The 19,348-nt window shown below is 42.5% G+C and overlaps 1 protein-coding gene across 1 annotated transcript in view; it reads right to left on the bottom strand.

Annotated features, from left to right (window-relative positions):
* Window position 1: 1 nt before the first annotated feature.
* The window catches only part of zdhhc17 (zDHHC palmitoyltransferase 17), a 36,445-nt gene continuing 17,098 nt past the window's right edge, over window positions 2-19,348 (bottom strand). Inside the window, exons 9-17 of the mRNA XM_085252983.1 lie at window positions 18,398-18,540; window positions 17,373-17,473; window positions 7,150-7,274; window positions 6,500-6,562; window positions 6,309-6,402; window positions 4,563-4,646; window positions 4,304-4,461; window positions 4,066-4,160; window positions 2-2,885 (exon numbers count right to left, since the gene is read on the bottom strand). Of these exons, the coding sequence (XP_085109109.1) occupies window positions 2,747-2,885; window positions 4,066-4,160; window positions 4,304-4,461; window positions 4,563-4,646; window positions 6,309-6,402; window positions 6,500-6,562; window positions 7,150-7,274; window positions 17,373-17,473; window positions 18,398-18,540 (1,002 nt within the window). The 3' untranslated portion in view covers window positions 2-2,746. The remainder of the gene's footprint in view (window positions 2,886-4,065; window positions 4,161-4,303; window positions 4,462-4,562; window positions 4,647-6,308; window positions 6,403-6,499; window positions 6,563-7,149; window positions 7,275-17,372; window positions 17,474-18,397; window positions 18,541-19,348) is intronic.

Genomic DNA, 19,348 nt, shown 5'->3' with positions numbered 1-19,348 from the left:
GTCACATTTGACTGTATTTTATTATTAAAGCCATTAAAACTGAACCATGCCCATATGTTTACATCTGAAGCGGAGTAACAGTGATGTCTGGAGGTGGGCAGAGAGGCACTGGATATGATTATGTGCTTTCTTTTTTTCTGCTTTTACTATCCCACATGGTGAAGGTGAGAGAGGCGGGGGAGGGGGGGAGACAGAAGAGACTTTTTAGGCTGCTGGAAGAACTAGTGAGGACTGAGATGGCTTTGAATTCATGTCCTGTGTGAGCCTGAAGTGGTGAACCGCCCTAAAGAAAAACAAAAAACAAAACTAGCCTGCATATATCTATGTTCACTTAAAAGGCATTATTAGAACACAAGAGGCTAGTTACTGATATGAAATGTACAGCTGGGTCAGGGCCTTCTGACCATTAAAGCACACAAAACAAAGCTGCTGTGTGTCATGTTCTTAGGGCAGCAGTGACATCAGTGGTTAGTAAAGATGGAGGCTTGAAACATGTAATGATGACATAACCGTCCCCTTCTGATGATGCAAACACTAGGCTCAAAAGTTTCGGAGGCCTTTTATATAATATAACCTCCCTCTATCCTTAAAACTATTGCATGATCACATTTCAGCTTTTAAAAAACAGAACCAAAATAAAACAAAAATGGCATCTGCCTTAGTTCTCTAGTGTCTTTGCTTTACAATTTGTACATCCAGTGGTAATAACAAACCCAGCGGTATATAAGGTAGAAATAAAACAAACAAAAAATGGAACATTCAAATATATTACACGCTTGCACAGGGAGGGTCCCACTGGAAAGCTGGCGACCTGAAGGACAACTTTCACTAAATACACTGGATTTGAGAGAAAGAAACCTAAAAAAGGACAAATGAACAAAATGCAGAAAAGTACTTGCAAATACTTAACATTCACTATATACAGATACAGGGCTCGCTTGGCTGTCACCATGAAGAAGACGACGACGACAGGGGCGGCGACAGCCCGGCTGTCCCAAGCATCATACATGCAGTGGAGCTTCGTAAGAGTTAAAACGCCTATAGACAGCAGTGACGGACATCACTAAAAGCTACAGTCATACACTTGGAGTATAGTCACTCGAGTTTCTCCTTTTTCGGCTTGTTTGGAAGAAATCCCCCAAACGCGAGAAAAGAAAAAAAAGGTCCAGGAGCACTGTTGGGCTAACACTGATGAAAAGAAAAAGCAGAGGGAGATTATGTTTATGTATAGATGCACATTCTTGACATCTCAGGTCATCCTCCTGCTGCTGTGGAGCAGGCTGCGTGTGCGGGGGTCCGGACAGAAAGCGATGTGAGGCGGCCCGTCCTTTTCCTTCTGTGTAAACAATGGAAGCGTCGGCGTGAAGCTCTGCTTCTGTTCAGTAATGGCCAAAATTTAAAAAAAATTCAAACTTGAAAAAAAAAAAATATCAGTGCAATAATGTAGGCAGACAAATGACACGACAAACAAATAAGACTGTACAGCTTCTGAAGAAAAACACGGAATGAAACCCTTGTAAACTCATCTGTCCTCCCGCTGCCTTCTCTTAAACTCTGCAGGTAATAAATACACTTGCTGTAGCCGCCTACAGGGGTTTGCAGGCAAGCTTCTCTGCCCTCCATCTTCTACAGCTACACGTACGCACGCCTTTTTTAACTCATAAAACCTACTCAGCTAAGTTGATCTGAAATGTAAAGATGATGTTGCTAGAACATAGTTACTTTCTCTATAAATAGCTTGAAAATAAATATACCTCACATAGTATCACATTGTCTGTAGGATCGTTTCTGTCACGTTTCTAGAGCGGTCGCCGCTGAAGGAGTCGTTCTCCGTGCGCTCCCAATCCTGCGTTCTTACTGCACAGCAACTACTCTGGGGTTAAACCCCTCCTATTCGCACTAAGCCTGTGTCTCGAGAGGAAAGCAGCTTTAACTCGAGCAGGTGAGAAGTGGGACTTCTGCAGCGGCTCCCTCTAACCAAACTCTCTCCTATGACAAGTTCAGCACTGGTTGGCAAATCATCAGCTGCGCCGGAAACTCATCACGGTGCAGAATAAAAACAAAAAACAAAACCTTAAAAGACATTCCCTTATTTCTATCATACTTTAAAACGATTTCTTGCTTTTTTTCATATACACGTATATATTTAAAAAAAAACAACTTTCTTTTATCTTTCACCACAGTTAATGTGACAGGAACGGCAGAGCGCCCGGACCAATCAGAAACAGACATGTACGGGGCACACGGACAGGGACACCATAAATAAGATATCGAGTGGGGGACGGGGAAAGAACAGCGTCGCCTCTTCGTGGCTCTACTTTTTCTGCAGTGTCGAGTCTCCGGATAGAAGAGCTTTTAAGTTTTGTAATTCCTCTCTCCTCGGCATTTGTGCCTGGCAGCAACGCACCGTCCAAAGAGCTCAGGAGAAGAGAGGAAGAGAGTTGGTCAGCGGCAAAGGTAGAGTAATAGTAGTAGTAATAGTAGTAAAGGTGGTGGTGGTGAAGGCCAGGGGGAGGGGGTGGGTGTGGTGTTGCCCCGTAACAGCATGCTAGTCCTGGCTGATTCTTTTTGTTGTTGTTTGATCGGTGAGGGAGAGATGGTCCAAAAAGCAGGTGCTCACAAGAACGCCATCACTCAGATATGCTCGCCAGAGGAGGGGTGGAGAGGGAGAGTGAGGGTCGTCCATTTATCCATCCACGCTCTGCTCACACTCCCCTTCCCTCTTCATCCTCTTACTCCTCCTCCTCTACACCAGCTGGTAGCCCGAGCCAGACGTCTGGTCGTATTCTATTGTGTACTGTGTGGTCCAGTCCACCGTGACGGGCCGGATCAGGCCGCAGCAGCGGATTTCAAAGAAATCTATGAGGTTTCTGATGCAGCCGTGACTACAGAGAGACATGAGAGGGGAATTAATGCTGCAAGCTTAAGCATTCTATACATACACATATAGCAGCCTGTTATCTGCCCTCTATTTATTCATTAATTTATTCAAACGTCTTTGCACTCTGCACCATTGCACGTATAAAAATGCTATACTGCTGTGTTAAGTACACTGAGACAAAAACAGAGCTTAATTCTTTCTCTGTGTACAAATACAGGCCAAAGAAATCTATACATCAGAAATTCAACCCTCCGAATTTAATACAATGATACATCTGAGTGAAATTACCTGCACTATCTAGTACTAATATCTAGTGTTCGACTATATGCCATTACTGTTTAGAAATGTTTTTCCCCCTAAACTTAATCAGTTCAGTAAAGGTCCTGAATCTATTTAGCCTTATTTCAAATTGATGCATTTTCCTGTTATGGTACCAACTAACAACCAAAAATCTTTCACTTTTCACTTTCACGGGGCGATTGTGGCTCAAGAGTTGGGAGTTCGCCTTGTAATCGGAAGGTTGCCGGTTCGAGCCCCGGCTCGGACAGTCTTGGTCGTTGTGTCCTTGGGCAAGACACTTCACCCGTTGCCTACTGGTGGTGGTCAGAGGGCCCGGTGGCGCCAGTGTCCGGCAGCCTCGCCTCTGTCAGTGCGCCCCAGGGTGGCTGTGGCTACAATGTAGCTGCCATCACCAGTGTGTGAATGTGTGTGTGAATGGGTGGATGACTGGATATGTAAAGCGCTTTGGGGTCCTTAGGGACTAGTAAAGCGCTATATAAATACAGGCCATTTACCATTTACCATTTACTTTTTGAGGAAATTCAAAGCCGAGAAACTGACCTGAACAGCTGCTAATATTCCATTTTAGAAAGAAATCACTAAATAGAAAAAACCTGCTTCTGTTTTCTTGTTTTTCACTTTTTGACTTAAAAAATTTTGTGTTTCTCACCCTCAATAGTTTCTTTGGAAATAATATTTAAAATGATGCTTACACTGAAGTGAGTTTAAAAAAGACAACACCGCTGGGAGAAGTTGGTGTCGTTAAACTTTTAAGAATGTAAGAAAACCACAAACTCCCTTTTCCCCTCACTGTGCAGAAGCATCCTCTGCTCCAAAGCTGGATGAGACAATGGTTTAACCTCAGCTGCAGCTTCAGTGAGCTGGTGAGAATGAAGGTCGCTTACTTAAAGGGGCTCTCGATGGAGGTGGCTGTAACTTTAAAGTGCTTGTATCTCCGAGCGTTCATCCTCTCGTTGGTGGTGATTCCGAGAGCGGCGATCTACAAGATGTCAGAGCAAAGAGGTGAGCCGCAATGTAGCACGTAACTCGCTACTGAGAGTCAAAGCGATTACAGCTGTTCTCACTTATATCACAACAACACCTCTCTGCTTTTTCCGATGTAAACTTGGCGTAAACTCGTACCTGATAGAGCTGACACATGATGAGCACGGCCACCCACATGAAGTGGAAGACACTGTTGAGGAACATCCAGAACATCCAAGGGGAGCAGGAGGCGATCTGTGTCAGATAGAGCCAGAAACCATCCTTGGCGTAACTGGTGGCGCAGTGGATCCTCCAGTCTGATTGGGGGAGGAGCGAGGGAGAATCAAAGGCGTTAGCAGAGAAACAGGAGCGGCGTGAGAAATGAGCAACATTTTTAAAAGCGGTATGTTCTGCTTACAGGAGATACAGCCGTACATCATCCAGCAGATCATGCAGAGCAGGAAGAAGAGGTAACCCATGAAGTAGCGGTGATTCCCACTTCCTGTACACAAGAAGCAAGTGTCCTAATGTCACAGCGATACACGTCCAGTTCTCAGTTTAATTGTTTGAACAGAACTGAAGGTTAGACAACAGAGAAATGCAGAAGTAATTCCCATCATTCATTAATGCAGTGCTTCAAGTTAAGAACATGATTACTTGATTTGAGCTTCTCCCTTAAAACTCTGCCCTGTCACTCGAATAATCGCTGCTCATGCACACGTGGCTCTGTTCTTCCCCAAACCTGCACCTTTACTTTCACCCGCACTTCCTGTGCTCCAGGTTAAGCTCTCTTTCTTCTCCGAGCATCAAGTTCCTGGTTGGACTCGTGCTGTGCTGGACAATAAAGAGCATTCTGATCCACTTGACTCTCTCTGAAATGAAGATGGACTGTATCTCTGTAGATAACAGTCTTGACATCAACTCTAACCCAGACTTTTGCCAAATACTGGACTCTGACTCTCTACAGAGATCAAGGAAACTTTGGCATGTGCTACACAAAAAATATCAGCTGTTCATCCTTTTCTCTTGAAGTTCAGCTACATTTTTACTGAAGGTTTTGCACACATATCTGCAGGTTTTAACAAGTTAAATGTTGTTAAAATACTTCTTAACAACTTTAAAATGTGGATGGATGGACCAGCAGAGACACGGTGCATCATCTGATTGCTTTTATACATTTTCAACCTACATGTATACCATCCTGAGTGTCTGTGCATGAAATGTCCATGAGAATCACATATTTGAGTAGGACAGGCTTTAAAATAACCTTAAATAACTATTCCAGTGTTCAGAGAGATGGGGCCAAAAGCAGAGCTTGACATTACTGGTTACATTTGTTTAATCAAAAAATTGAATTCTTTCACTTCAGGATTTAAGGACCCAGTTTTATTGTGCAGGAAAACATTCATTAACTTGGGGGTATGCAGGCATGTTGTATGATTTGTTACGCTACAGTTGCGCAGCAGTTTCTGGGTAAAAATACAATATTTTAATATTAGTAATATTCAGTTCAGTGTATATAATTGTATTGACTGGGTTTATGAGCTCTGTGGTGCCAGCAGGCTGAGAGGACTGTCAGGAGGAGGGACCTGCTGTTTGTTCAGACTGTTTCCTCACTTTCAAAGCTTCATTCTGACCGCATGCTTTCAAAGTGTTACAAGCCCTCTGCCACGCCTTCCTTCCCCTATTATCTACACACTGCTTTCACACCACAATCCTCAGCACACATACTTCCCATTAGCACTTCATTTTAAGGCTTTGTGCTCCTCTTCATTTCCTGCACCCTGTCATTAAACCATTCGTCATTGTTGCCTCGACTCTTTGTTTTTACAGGTTCTTTACTTTCTATGACAAATTATTACCTGCTTGTTTATTTGTCTTAGTGGCTGTGCATTAACTCTAACCTTAAGGCGATCTACACTACGGCCCTGCTAGTGTTCCCCGACGTGGCAGTAAAAACCTATATACACTAATTTGCCTCTCTGTTGTGCGGCAGCAGAGTAAATTGAAAGCAGAGCCTTCAGTCAGAACAGCTTCGCTGTAGCTTTTATAAAACACAATGAAAAAAGACAGCTGTGAATGTGGGGAGGAAAAACATGAGCTCTTTGGAAGTGCGTGTGCTGTTGTGATCCTCGTAAATCTGCAGTGCTGGTTCTTAACGTACCCACACAGTTCCCCACCCAGGGACAGTGGTGGTCAAACTTGGCAATGCAGCGGTTGCACACGGCGCAGTGTTTGGACCGAATGGGCTTCCGTATCTGCGGGGAAAAACAAATGATACGTCTTTAGCGTTATCTGTTTTGCTGGAAGTTACAGATGCTTGGGGGCAAAAACAAACAAACAAAAGAGTTTTACCAAACAGGTGCTGCAGAATATGCTCAGATCCAGGCTGCCTGTCTCTGCAAGCTCCACAATTGTCTGGGGAGGTTAAAAAAAAAAAAGAGAAAGAGAGAGAGAATGAAAACCCTAAAATTCATCTTTGGCATTGCAACACAAGACCAAGCTGAGGCTGAAAGCTCACACTGGAAGCTTGGCTGACTCACAGTGAATTGGGACAAAGGCTTGTATGAATTTAAGATCTCAATTCAATTTCAATGCCTTTCTTTTTACGGCCCAGTTCCTGCGTTAGCTAATGTTGTTCCTCTTGTGTTTTATCAGCTTGCTTTAACAACAAATCTCAAAGTAAATAAATCCAAAATTCGACATCAAAGGACAGCAAGAGTTGGACGGGGATCCTCCACAGGGAACAGAGGGCTCCGTAGCCTTTGTTCTGAGGTGACTGCCCAGCCGCTGCACTGTGCTAACAATGCAGGGTAAATTTAGCTCTCATCAATCACAGGATGGGGATGTGGGGCCCGATAACAAGAAGAGCCTCTGTTGTCTCCTATTAGTGTGTGATAATGAGAGGAAGAGAGACATTAGCCCTCATGCCAGCATACACCAACACGTCAAAACAAGAACAGCCTCTCTGTGAAATACACCCCCGAAAAATTAACAGGTTTTACCTTTTTCTTCTGCTCCTCGGATGCTTTGATGATTCCTGGATCAGACTTCCAGGATTTACCAAAGTTGTAGAACAGAGCCAGGGTGTTAATGAGGAAGGGCACGTGGACGGTGGCAAAGGGGAGATGTGCATGAGGTCAAGGAAGAAGACAGGATTCCATTTGTTACTTTAACGGTGAGCTCCTCGGTTTAAACCAGTGTAACAGCCCCGGTGGCCGATGCAAGGCGATAAGAAACAGCATCGTGCTTCAGCCACGTCTAGACACATTTATCTTGTTGGAGATGTAACACTTTATCAGCAAACTGTTTGAAACCCATTCTAAGCTGGGAATGTTTCACATTCCTGAGTTATAAGAGAAGCAGCGTGGAATTTACTTTCCCTGGAAACTACTGCATTATTGTGCAAGAGAATAGAAACACCCGGCCCGATCTGTTGCTTCAGGAAGTGTTACTACACTGACGGCAGCTTGAGTTAGACTTTCTCTCGTCATAGCAGCTTGACTACGAGGTGAACTGTGACGCAGGGAGCAGCTCTGTCTCATCTCCACCCACCCAAGCTAAAGAGGGAGCGTCAGCCTGTCAAAGCAGCTCGTAGCAGCTTCTGATTTAAACAGTTAATGTATTTCACAGAGAATCAGAGTTATTACATAACTGAGTTAACACATCCATCTAAGAGCATGTAAGGCCAGTTCATCATAACAGAGATGCTCTATTCCTCGGCGAATACGCAAATCAGCAGCCTGTTTCACGGTCCTGTGTTTACCCGTAGACAGTGTGCGCTGTGCCAGCTTTTGGCTGCAGTCTAAGTCAGCTTTGCAGGTGTGCATGACTCAGCTGAATCCCAGAGAAAACAGCAGAGTCACACTGTGAAGTCCAAACTGCCAAATACTCACCTCTGTGTCTGAGAAAAACCTGGAGTGACATGCAGATGTGAAAAAGTACCAGAAAATTCAGACCAACACTAAAGCATGAAGCAGAAAGTGATTCAACAAACTACAGCCACGTGATTTTCAGTCTATAGATATAAACATTCTTTCATAGCAGCTGGTTTAATTGGTGTAACTGGCCTCACACTAGTGACTGTGATGCCCATCAACAGCACATTAACTGTGCTCAACATCACGGTGATCCTTCTAAAAGGTGGCAAATGTGTTGCATTTATGTGCTGAGATCATATTCGGGAAATTGAAACATCTGAACTGATTCTAACTCAAGTGTACTATAATCCAAACGTACAGGGATCCTAGATTTGGTATTTAGCTGATTTCCACAATAAAGTATCAGTCTGTTAAGGCATCCAGAAAGAAGAGATTCTATAACCAATAACATAGTTTTGCTAACTATTTGTTCAACATCTTAGTTTACAGTAACTGCTGACTAGAAAGAAAGCTTCTTTTGGCTGTTCCTTTATTCACAGGGGGTCACCACAGAGGGTGGACCACCGTGTTTGATTTGGCAGATGCCCTTCCTGTCATAACCTCCAAGAGATCTGTCACCACCCGGGACCAAACACAGGATCGTTTGGTTGTTGGGTTAAGGTGTATACTACTATATGATGGCGCCACTAATATCTGGTAAAATTAGTTAACTTCATGACCACAGCTGCACTGAGGCTGATGGGAACACTTGGAGTTGTGCAGGTATGTAGCCATCTACCAAGATCTGAACCTGAAAATGAGCAGAGAGGAGCCTGAACGCCTGAAGGATATTTAATATGTATCAAGGATTTCATGTGAGCCTCACACTGATGCCCGGAAAAGTCAAAGCATCAGCAAAGTCGCCAGGATACATCACAGAACTATTGCACTTTCAAAAGTGCCTACATTCTTTCTAGAGGCCAGCAGGGGGCGACTCTTCTGGCTGTAAAAACATACCTAAGTGCAGAGAATGACCTTATGACCTTAATAAAGATTTTCCTAAATAGTTTATGGTCCAAATCATTTTCTGTTTACACTAAAGCAATAAAGTAGCGGTGAATTTTCAGCTGACATGCTGTGGGTGAAAATTCACCGCTGTGCGAGCATTGCTCAGTTTCTCAGTCAGAACTACCCCCTGGCTTGGTCAGAATCCCCTATTTCAAAATCTCAAACTTGACTGAAAAACAATAATTTAATTTGCAATTGATCCAAAAGTTGGTACATGAAATATGGACCGAACACAGAACAGGCAGTTCTAGCCACAAGCTAGGCCTTTTAACCAGAAGAGAGAGCTTGGCCTTTTTACTGGCCTTCAAAAAAAGCACATGTTTATTGTAACCATCTAAGCTGTATCATCTTCTGACTCAAATAGTGGCTACAGTTGCACAACCTGATCCTTTTTTAAAAAAATTAAGTGTTGGACACAGAGGATGCACACAAACATTTCATGCTTAACTCTGGAATCTTCTAGAGGATCATCATTTAGCCTGGAGAAATAGTTTGCTGCTTTATAAGAAAGCCCTCCGCAAAGCCAGAACATCTTACTATTCATCACTGATTGAAGAAAATAAGAACAACCCCAGGTTTCTCTTCAGCACTGTAGCCAGGCTGACAAAAAGTCAGAGCTCTTTTGAGCCAACCATCCCTTTAACGTTAACTAGTAATGACTTCATGAACTTCTTCACAAATAAAATTTTTATCATTAGAGAAAAAATTACCAATAATCATCCCACAGATGTAATATTATCTACAGCTACTCTTAGTACCATTGATATTAAGTTAGACTCTTTTTCTCCAATTGATCTTTCTGAGTTAACTTCAATAATTACTTCCTCCAAACCATCAACGTGTCTTTTAGACCCCATTCCTACAAAACTGCTCAAAGAAGTCCTGCCATTAATTAATTCTTCGATCTTAAATATGATCAACCTATCTCTAATGATCAGCTATGTACCACAGGCCTTCAAGCTGGCTGTAGTTAAACCTTTACTCAAAAAGCCATCTCTAGACCCAGCAGTCTTAGCTAATTATAGGCCAATCTCCAACCTTCCTTTCATATCAAAAATCCTTGAAAGAGTAGTTGTCAAACAGCTAACAGATCATCTGCAGAGGAATGGTTTATTTGAAGAGTTTCAGTCAGGTTTCAGAGCTCAGCACAGCACAGAAACAGCTTTAGTGAAGGTTACAAATGATCTTCTTATGGCCTCTGACAGTGGACTCATCTCTGTGCTTGTCCTGCTAGACCTCAGTGCAGCGTTCGATACTGTTGATCATAATATCCTATTAGAGCGATTAGAGCATGCTGTAGGTATTACAAGTACTGCGCTGCAGTGGTTTGTATCATATCTATCTAATAGACTCCAATTCGTGCATGTAAATGGAGAGTCCTCTTCACACACTGAGGTTAATTATGGAGTTCCACAGGGTTCAGTGCTAGGACCGATTCTGTTTACATTATACATGCTTCCCTTAGGCAGTATCATTAGAAGACATAGCATACATTTTCACTGCTATGCAGATGACACCCAGCTCTATCTGTCCATGAAGCCAGATAACACACACCAATTAGTTAAACTGCAGGAATGTCTTAAAGACATAAAGACCTGGATGGCTGCTAACTTTCTGCTTCTTAATTCAGATAAAACTGAGGTTATTGTACTCGGCCCTGAAAATCTTAGAAATATGGTATCTAATCAGATTCTTACTCTGGATGGCATTACCTTGGCCTCCAGTAACGCGGTGAGGAACCTTGGAGTCATTTTTGACCAGGACATGTCCTTCAACGCACATATTAAACAAATATGTAAGACTGCTTTCTTCCATTTGCGCAACATCTCTAAAATTAGAAATATCCTGTCTCAGAGTGACGCTGAAAAACTAGTTCATGCATTTATTACTTCCAGGCTGGACTACTGTAATTCATTATTATCAGGATGTCCAAAAAACTCACTGAAAAGCCTTCAGCTAATCCAAAATGCTGCAGCAAGAGTCCTGACAGGGACTAGAAAGAGAGAGCATATTTCTCCTGTTTTGGCTTCCCTTCATTGGCTTCCTGTTAAATCCAGAATTGAATTCAAAATCCTGCTCCTCACATACAAGGTCTTAAATAATCAGGCCCCATCTTATCTTAATGACCTTGTAGTACCATATCACCCTATTAGAGCGCTCCGCTCTCGCTCTGCAGGCCTACTTGTTGTTCCTAGAGTATTTAAAAGTAGAATGGGAGGCAGAGCCTTCAGTTTTCAGGCCCCTCTTCTGTGGAACCAGCTTCCAGTTTGGATTCGGGAGACAGACACTATCTCTACTTTTAAGATTAGGCTTAAAACTTTCCTTTTTTCTAAAGCATATAGTTAGGGCTGGACCAGGTGACCCTGAATCCTCCCTTTGTTATGCTGCAATAGATGTAGGCTGCCGGGGGATTCCCATGATGCATTGAGTTTTTCCTTTCCAGTCACCTTTCTCACTCACTATGTATTAATAGACCTCTCTGCATTGAATCATATCTGTTATTAACCTCTGTCTCTCTTCCACAGCATGTCTTTATCCTGTCTTCCTTCTCTCACCCCAACCGGTCGCAGCAGATGGCCGCCCCTCCCTGAGCCTGGTTCTGCCGGAGGTTTCTTCCTGTTAAAAGGGAGTTTTTCCTTCCCACTGTCGCCAAAGTGCTTGCTCATAGGGGGTCATATGATTGTTGGGTTTTTCTCTGTATCTATGAAGCGCCTTGAGGCGACTTTTGTTGTGATTTGGCGCTATATAAATAAAATTGAATTGAATTGAATTGAATTGAATTCTGTCAAAAAAAGCTGCATGTAAAAAAGAGACGTGACAGGTTACACCAAACCTCCTAACTGACAACACTGAAGCGGCAATAAGGGTTCAGGATAACAGAGATCAGCAGCAAATCACTATTGTAAGCAGCTATGAAGAAGCACTATGACCACTGTGGTTTTTGTTGGTGAGAAAAACCCTCCAGCACCTTCATGACTGCACTGACTAAGTGATAGAGGCCTATACATCCCTTAGAGCGCATTGATCTTCATAAGTGTCTCTGTAAAGACCTGGGTGCTGATACTGCGCCCGCTCAGATGACCCGCTAAGTTAAACACTCTCTGAACCACATAATTGGTCTACTAACTCAATGACTAGTGGAGATGCTGAAGAGGGGCCGGTGATCAATGCCAATCCTCAGACAAATGGGTCTCAATGCTTCCTTGGGGAGTGATGGTCAGCATGTCCCCACAGCAGCCATTTTTCTTTAGAAGGCCTCGGCGGTGGAAAGGCAGCCGACACAGAGTCATACATGTCACTAATGACAGCATGCAGAGGATGTATAATTAAGCAAGTGCAGGATAAATGGTGCATAGTCATACTGATTATAAACAAAAATCTGCATGAAGTCTCTATACTCTCCTTCCATTTCAATGCCATATTTGAACCATTTTCAGACATTCACCTGCTTGAAACCCACTTAGGAGAAACGTCTTCCCTTCTTTTCCTTCTTAGTACTGAGGGAAATATGATCCAAGTCTGGAAAAGACTTAAACGTGCTCTTACAGAGCTCCACCCACGTCACTTGATCCCATTTCAACAGCAGGCCTGAGAACAATAATGGACTCACAACGGCAGAAAGTGGGTCAGAACTCTTAGTTTAAACCTGGGAGGAAGAAGAAAGGTGTGCAACGTGTCTGTCAAACTCTTTCTGTCCAATTCTGGTCATTAATATTTTGACTGCCTGCTTATTACAAGTCTGTGTGAATCTGTGGATTTCCCCACAGCATCAGGTGGGTGGGGGTGGTGGGACGTCAAAGTTCAAAACAAGTTCATCTGAGCTGCAGGCATGCATGAAGCTGGGGAGTCGTCCAACCTCCAGTGCAGGGCCTCAGTGCGCAATTTGTTTAACCGGGCCCTGCAGGGTCAGAGAGGGTAAGCCAATGCCTCCCCTGACAGCACAGTCTGGAGAATACAAAGAGGACATTCGAGTATGCCTTAAACAAAGTGCTAGATAGAGCTGGAACAACTTTCTGACAAGCATATGGGTGAGGGACGAGATGAGTCACCCATCGATGTTAAACTCATTTTTTGGAAAATCTGAATTGATCTCCGTCCACCACAGTTGCATAAATAACAGGAATAAGAGCTGGGTGAAGCAAGACATGCAGTCAGTGGAGTGAAGACATGATGGAAATATGACATTTTCACATTGATATACTGTATATCAGCTGCTATTTTCTGCCTCTAGTAACACAAAAATGTCACACTAAATGGACTTTATGGTTGATCTGGTTTATTTTGAAGCCTGCTTTCATTAAACTTTCTTCCTCAAATATGGAGATGAATGTCTACTTGTACCCCTTTTTGTGCATTAAAAAGACTGAACACAATGAAATTGTTAGAAAGTCCAGGAAAGAGTGGCTAAAACTGTGGCTGTTAGTCTCTTATAGCAGCAAGCGCTTATGGCAAGCTTTAGAGAAAACATTCGAGAGATGCTTTGAGTAGCTTTAAACACTTTTACACATGTGGGCAAACAATACATCCAGCTCATCCTTAATCTTAATTTTCTTTTAGCTAACAGCATCAGAGAAATGCTTACTTAAAACCTTTCTGTGTCTCCTGCTGTTGCTATGCAGGAGTGTAAACAGTGACATTACATTTATCATTAAGTTCTAGTTATAAATGATGGTAAATGGACTTGTTCTTATATAGCGCTCATCTACTCTGAGCACTCAAAGCGCTTCATACAACTTTATACAATTCCTTCACCCAATCACACCCATTCACACAAGCACTTTTTCTAAACTGTTAAGTGCTTACTGTCTAACATTCATACACAGAGCAACATGGGGTTAGTATCTTGCCCATGGATATTTGGGATCGAACCACCAGCCTTCCGGTTAGTAGCTGATCTGCTCTACCACCTGAGCTACAGCCACCCAGTGTTGTCGAGAGCACACCACTTCATTTCCATAAATGAGATTAGAAACATTCTGAGTACTAATGTATAAAACAAGCAGTCGACTTGACAACTGGGTGACAGGCTGACCGGTTTCCAGCAGACATGCCACACTCTGCAGCGCTGCACAAGAAAAGCTGACCTGCCTACACACTCTGGGACATGAATCAGCATGCCCTTCAACTGAATAAGCAGAAGAGACCTCTCACTGCATGCAGATTTATGGTTAAATCTGAAATCTTTCAAAGGGCTTATTTTGGTAAATGATTCATGTGCAAACACAATGTATCACCAGCAAACCTTTGCTCTTTTTCAAGATGAATGCACACATGCTAAGCTGGCAGCTCAAGAGCTTGTCTGCTGCTCTAATAGAGCTGTCTCAGCAATATATGGTCAATGCAATCGAAGTGCACCAAACATGCGTGAGAAATCTGCCGAGGACACCAGCAGCATTTAAAAAAAATAACCAAAACGATCTTCAGAGCAGCGTTATCTTTTTCAACAAACTCAGGCCAAAGGTATCCTGCTCTCGCTTCCCATTAGGGGAGCAACGAGGCAGAAAATTAAATGCCGTCCACAAACGAGACCTCTGCTTTCATTTCCTGTAATTAGCAGCTTCGGAACAGAAAGCCAATTCTTTCACTGATTTAAAAAAAAAAAAGCAGCAGTGCTGGGAGCAACAGGCACTCGCTCTGTTAGCCTTCACCTACCAGCTGCTACACTACACGCTCTCACAAATATTAACACAGCTGCAGAAAACTAAAGAGCTCCTTCATTTAGACACGCTCGAGCTTTATGGTTCCACTTGTTTCATGTATTTTCAATCAGCTCCTTCTGCTCTTTGCATAAACATCTCTCTCCTCTGACCGCACCTTTATTCCAACTTACTGCTCTGTAACCTGCTCACACAAGCAATTTTCCTGCTAATCTTTAGTTAGCGTCTGCCAAAAGTATAAGCTTTATTCTACAGGGTGGGCCATTTATATGGATACACCGTAATAACATGGGAATGGTTGGTGATATTAAAGTCCTGTTTGTGGCACATTAGTATATGTGAGGGGGCAAACTCCTCAAGATGGGTGGTGACCATGGTGGCCATTTAGAAGTCGGCCATCTTGGATACAACTTTTGTTTTTTCAATAGGAAGAGGGCCATGTGACACATCACACTTATTGGTAATGTCACAAGAAAAACAATGGTGTGCTTGGTTTCAACGTAACTTCTTTCATGAGTTATTTACAAGTTTCTCTTTGTTCACAGCCATTGACATGTCGAAGAGGTTAACACGTGAGGAGCGGACCGAAATTGTGTTGATATCTGGTGAACGCAGTAACCGGGTCATTGCAGCAGATTTCAATGCAAGACACCCTACGAGACCACCCACCTCCCATGCTACAGTCAGCAAACTGCTTGCTAAGTTTCGTGAAACTGGTTCAGTGTTGGATTTGCCAAAATGTGGACGCAAGAAAACTGTCACTAATGAAGAAACATCAGATTTTGTTCAGTGATGAGGCAAACTTTTATGTGAATGGTGAAGTTAACAAACAAAACCACCGCTATTGGTCTGACACTAACCCACATTGGATGGATCCCTCCAAGACTGTTGGAACAACAAAAGTGATGGTTTGGTGTGGTATATGGGGTACAACGATAGTGGGTCCATTCTTCATCAATGGAAACCTCAAGGCCACTGGATGTTTGAAATTGCTACATGATGATGTGTTTCCCTCTTTCTGCACTGAAGCTGGCACGTTCCCTGAGTTTTTCCAGCAAGATGGTGCACCACCACATTATGGGTGCAGGTCCGAGCATTCCTAGATAAACAGTTTCCTGGAAAGTGGATTGGTCGTCGTGGGCCAGTTGAATGGCCCCAAGGTCTCCAGATCTGACCCACTTAGACTTTTATCTTTGGGGTCAGCTGAAGGCAATTGTCTATGGTGTGAAGATACGAGATGTGCAGCACCTGAAACTACGGATACTGGATGCCTGTGCTGGCATTTCTCCTGCAGTGTTGCTATCAGTGTGTGAAGAGTGGGAGAAGAGGGTTGCATTGACAATCCAACACAATGGGCAGCACATTGAACACATTTTATAAGTGGTCAGAAACTTGTAAATAACTCATGAAAGAATAAAGTTACGTTGAAAGCAAGCACACCATTGTTTTTCTTCTGACATTACCAATAAGTTTGATGCGTCACATGGCCCTCTTCCTATTGAAGAAACAAAAGTTGTATCCAAGATGGCCGACTTCTAAATGGCCACCATGGTCACCGCCCATCTGGAGGAGTTTGCCCCCTCACATATACTAATGTGCCACAAACAGGACTTTAATATCACCAACCATTCCCATTTTATTACGGTGTATCCATACAAATGGCCCACCCTGTACAAGATTCTCCACACCCAACAATCACATTTACAAAACATGTACTCGTATTTATGACTGATTCATGAAAGGGTCTTTGTAGCATGACTTATCCGTAAATCAAGATTAAAGATACTGCTTTAACATATAAGTGAACTAACCCCAAAAATGTGGACAATAATTTTTACAGTTAAATGATGTGTCACACACACAAGTCCAAGAAAAATATGACAGCGGTGGGCTGAAAAGAGCTTCACAAGAAGCTAACTGATCGCCTTTTTTAACAAATAGATCAGCAGTTGATGCTGAGGAATTCGTCAAGCTGAATCCTCAGAGACAATTTTTTAAATCTTTTAGTGCTTGTTCAAAGCAGCAGCCACAGTGCTGATAATAAAGCAGAGTCAAACACTGAATCCCCACATTGCAAGTCTCTCTCTCTGCAAAAGACTCTTAAATCAGCTAAAGTCCAAAACTACACACGAGTATTCAACATAACCGTTCATGGAAAGTTTTCTGTTTGAGACCATCTCCAAATAATATCACAGCTTTCTGCTCCGAAAACAGTTTTTACACTTTTTTTGCACGGATATTGTGAGTGATACTAAATTTTCCTCAGAGAGAGTAAAGACTGATGTCCTCGCACAGCGGCTCATCACAGAAAGTGTTTCTAGAAGTGTTTTTAACTCCAGACCATGAAAGCATCGACATTATTTTATTACATTTCTGTTTTTTGGCTTTAGACAGCTGTTTGAATCACTCCCATTTACTCCTCTTTTGTCACTGTCAACAATGTCACAGTGATGACCTATCAGGTTTCCAGTTTTACTGAGCTTTGTTTTTACCCTTCTTACAAAAATTGCTAATTTCATCTTCCTGAATATGTTCTCAGTGAGCATGACCTGTAAAGGCAGGCTGTCTTGGTGCTCTAATTTCAGTTCCTTTGATATTTTGTGCATTGGGTAGTGTGGAGTCCACGAAAAACCAAAAGGATATCATTCCAGAACCAATAAAACCAGGTGGTGTACATCCAAAACTTGGTCGCCAGGTAGATTCCCAGAGGGAGAGCGCTGTGCATGGAGTGGTCAAAAAAAGCCCTACAGAGAGAGAAGAGAAGCTGTTTAGCAGTAGGCGGCACTACCTCACTACACTTTCCATGAATGCTATTTGTGCAAACTTTTAACACATCAGCGTGATGCATTCACTGTTGCTAGACTGAATGACACATTTAACCCTGCTCTTTTGACCACATATGGACTCAAGGAAGTATGACGCTTCATCTCTCTGTGCTGCAGTCAAACAGCTGCAAAAATACACGAAGCCATTAGCTGATGACAAACTGCAGCTTGACTCAACAGCATTTACTCACACAACTATTTGTTAAACCAAGTAAGAATTCCAAGATTGTCAGTAAATATGAAGCTGACACCATGGATGATGAATGTTATTGTAGCCAGAGAGCTAACTGCAAGGCACAGTGAATCCTACCAACAGGCCCAGATGGTGGTGGTAATGGGGATCAAACAATGAGTAACATAGTGTCTGTGTGTACGGAGAAGGGGCCGAGCGTTTGAAAAAGGATGAGACAGAGATGAATCTGTGTCAAGTTGTGATTCTGTTCTGTTCATGTGCAGTGTGACGACACTTGGGTGTGCGCGATGGTCACACTAAACTCTACAGACAGATTTTTCCTCATCCTAGTGCAACACACATTTCTATCTGATTATTAAAAATGACACATCCTTGTCAGGTGTTTGACTGAGTGCGAATCTTTTGGCAGCTAACAATGTTTCCTGTGGTGTGAAAAACTAAAAGCACAATAGAAACATTTATGAGCAAAAAAATAACCAGTTAGACTTTTTCTCTTAAATCCACCTCATGTGAACTCCAGTTCAACTGCTACACTTGAGATCTAATCAACCAACATTTAAATGCACAAAATTACCTAATGATAACAAATGTGCTAAATATGATGTAATAATCTCTTTAGTAATCTCTGTACTGTTGTGATTGAGACATACTTGGAGAGGAACTGCACTGCAACCCAGACACCGGCGTACATGACGCCCTTTATCAGCCAGGAGTCGATGTCCAGGTCAGCGATGAAACCAACTAACCAGATGACCACGAAGGGCGTTCCCAGCATCACCTTCTGCCTGAACTCCTGGAGGAGCAGAGACACGTGGACAGGACAATGAGGGGGAGGGAGAAATGGTAAGTTTGACTTTTCTGACAGATGCCATGATTTCAAAGTGTATTTTTCAATTAACTGTCTGTTTATACCACTCAAAGCTGTAAGTCCTTTGACCCTCTCCTTGATAGTTGATGTTGACAAAAATGCACAAGACCTTTTGATCCTGGGTTGCGTAATGAATCCATATTGATAGCCTGACCAGATTTTTTTAATCTCCATTGATATTTTCCATAACTTTAAAGCTTTTTAGACCAGAAGGTAAAAAAAAAAAAAGGTTTCCATGGCAAATATCTCAATTTCAAGCAGCAATTTAATCAATTTAGCTGCATTCCACAACTAAACCTACAACTAAAGCTCACTACAGCACACAGCCTGAAACTAAAGGCTGCACTAATGTGGACACCCCAAAATGGGATGGTGAGTTTATCTTCTACTTCTCAAATCTATAAACATATTCAGTTTGTTTGTGTTCTAGATTTCTGTCTAATTTACCTTAATTAGCTAAGAGTATCCAGGGAGACAGACAGAAAGATGGAAACAGAAAAATGAAAGCAGAGTTCAAACAGAATTTTAAGCACTGTTAATAACTACTGTTCTAAAAAATCTCTTGAGAGAAAGGGGAAAAAAGTCTGTATCTTCTATGAGAGTGGGAATTATTAACCACAGACATAGGTCACTCTGGCTTTAACGCCCACTTAACACATCCCACATTCAAGCATTCAGGCTCAGTCAAGCTCAGACTTTGATCAGAAAAAGGTTCTTTATCACGATGGAAGTG

Source organism: Mchenga conophoros, linkage group LG17 (assembly GCF_057382185.1).
Source record: "Mchenga conophoros isolate Kocher_MC1m ecotype Shallow Benthic linkage group LG17, M_conophoros_male_GT1.1, whole genome shotgun sequence".
Classification (NCBI taxonomy): Eukaryota; Metazoa; Chordata; class Actinopteri; order Cichliformes; family Cichlidae; genus Mchenga; species Mchenga conophoros.
The sequence above is the reverse complement of the archived record's forward strand: the minus strand, read 5'-3'. Positions and strand labels throughout refer to the sequence as shown.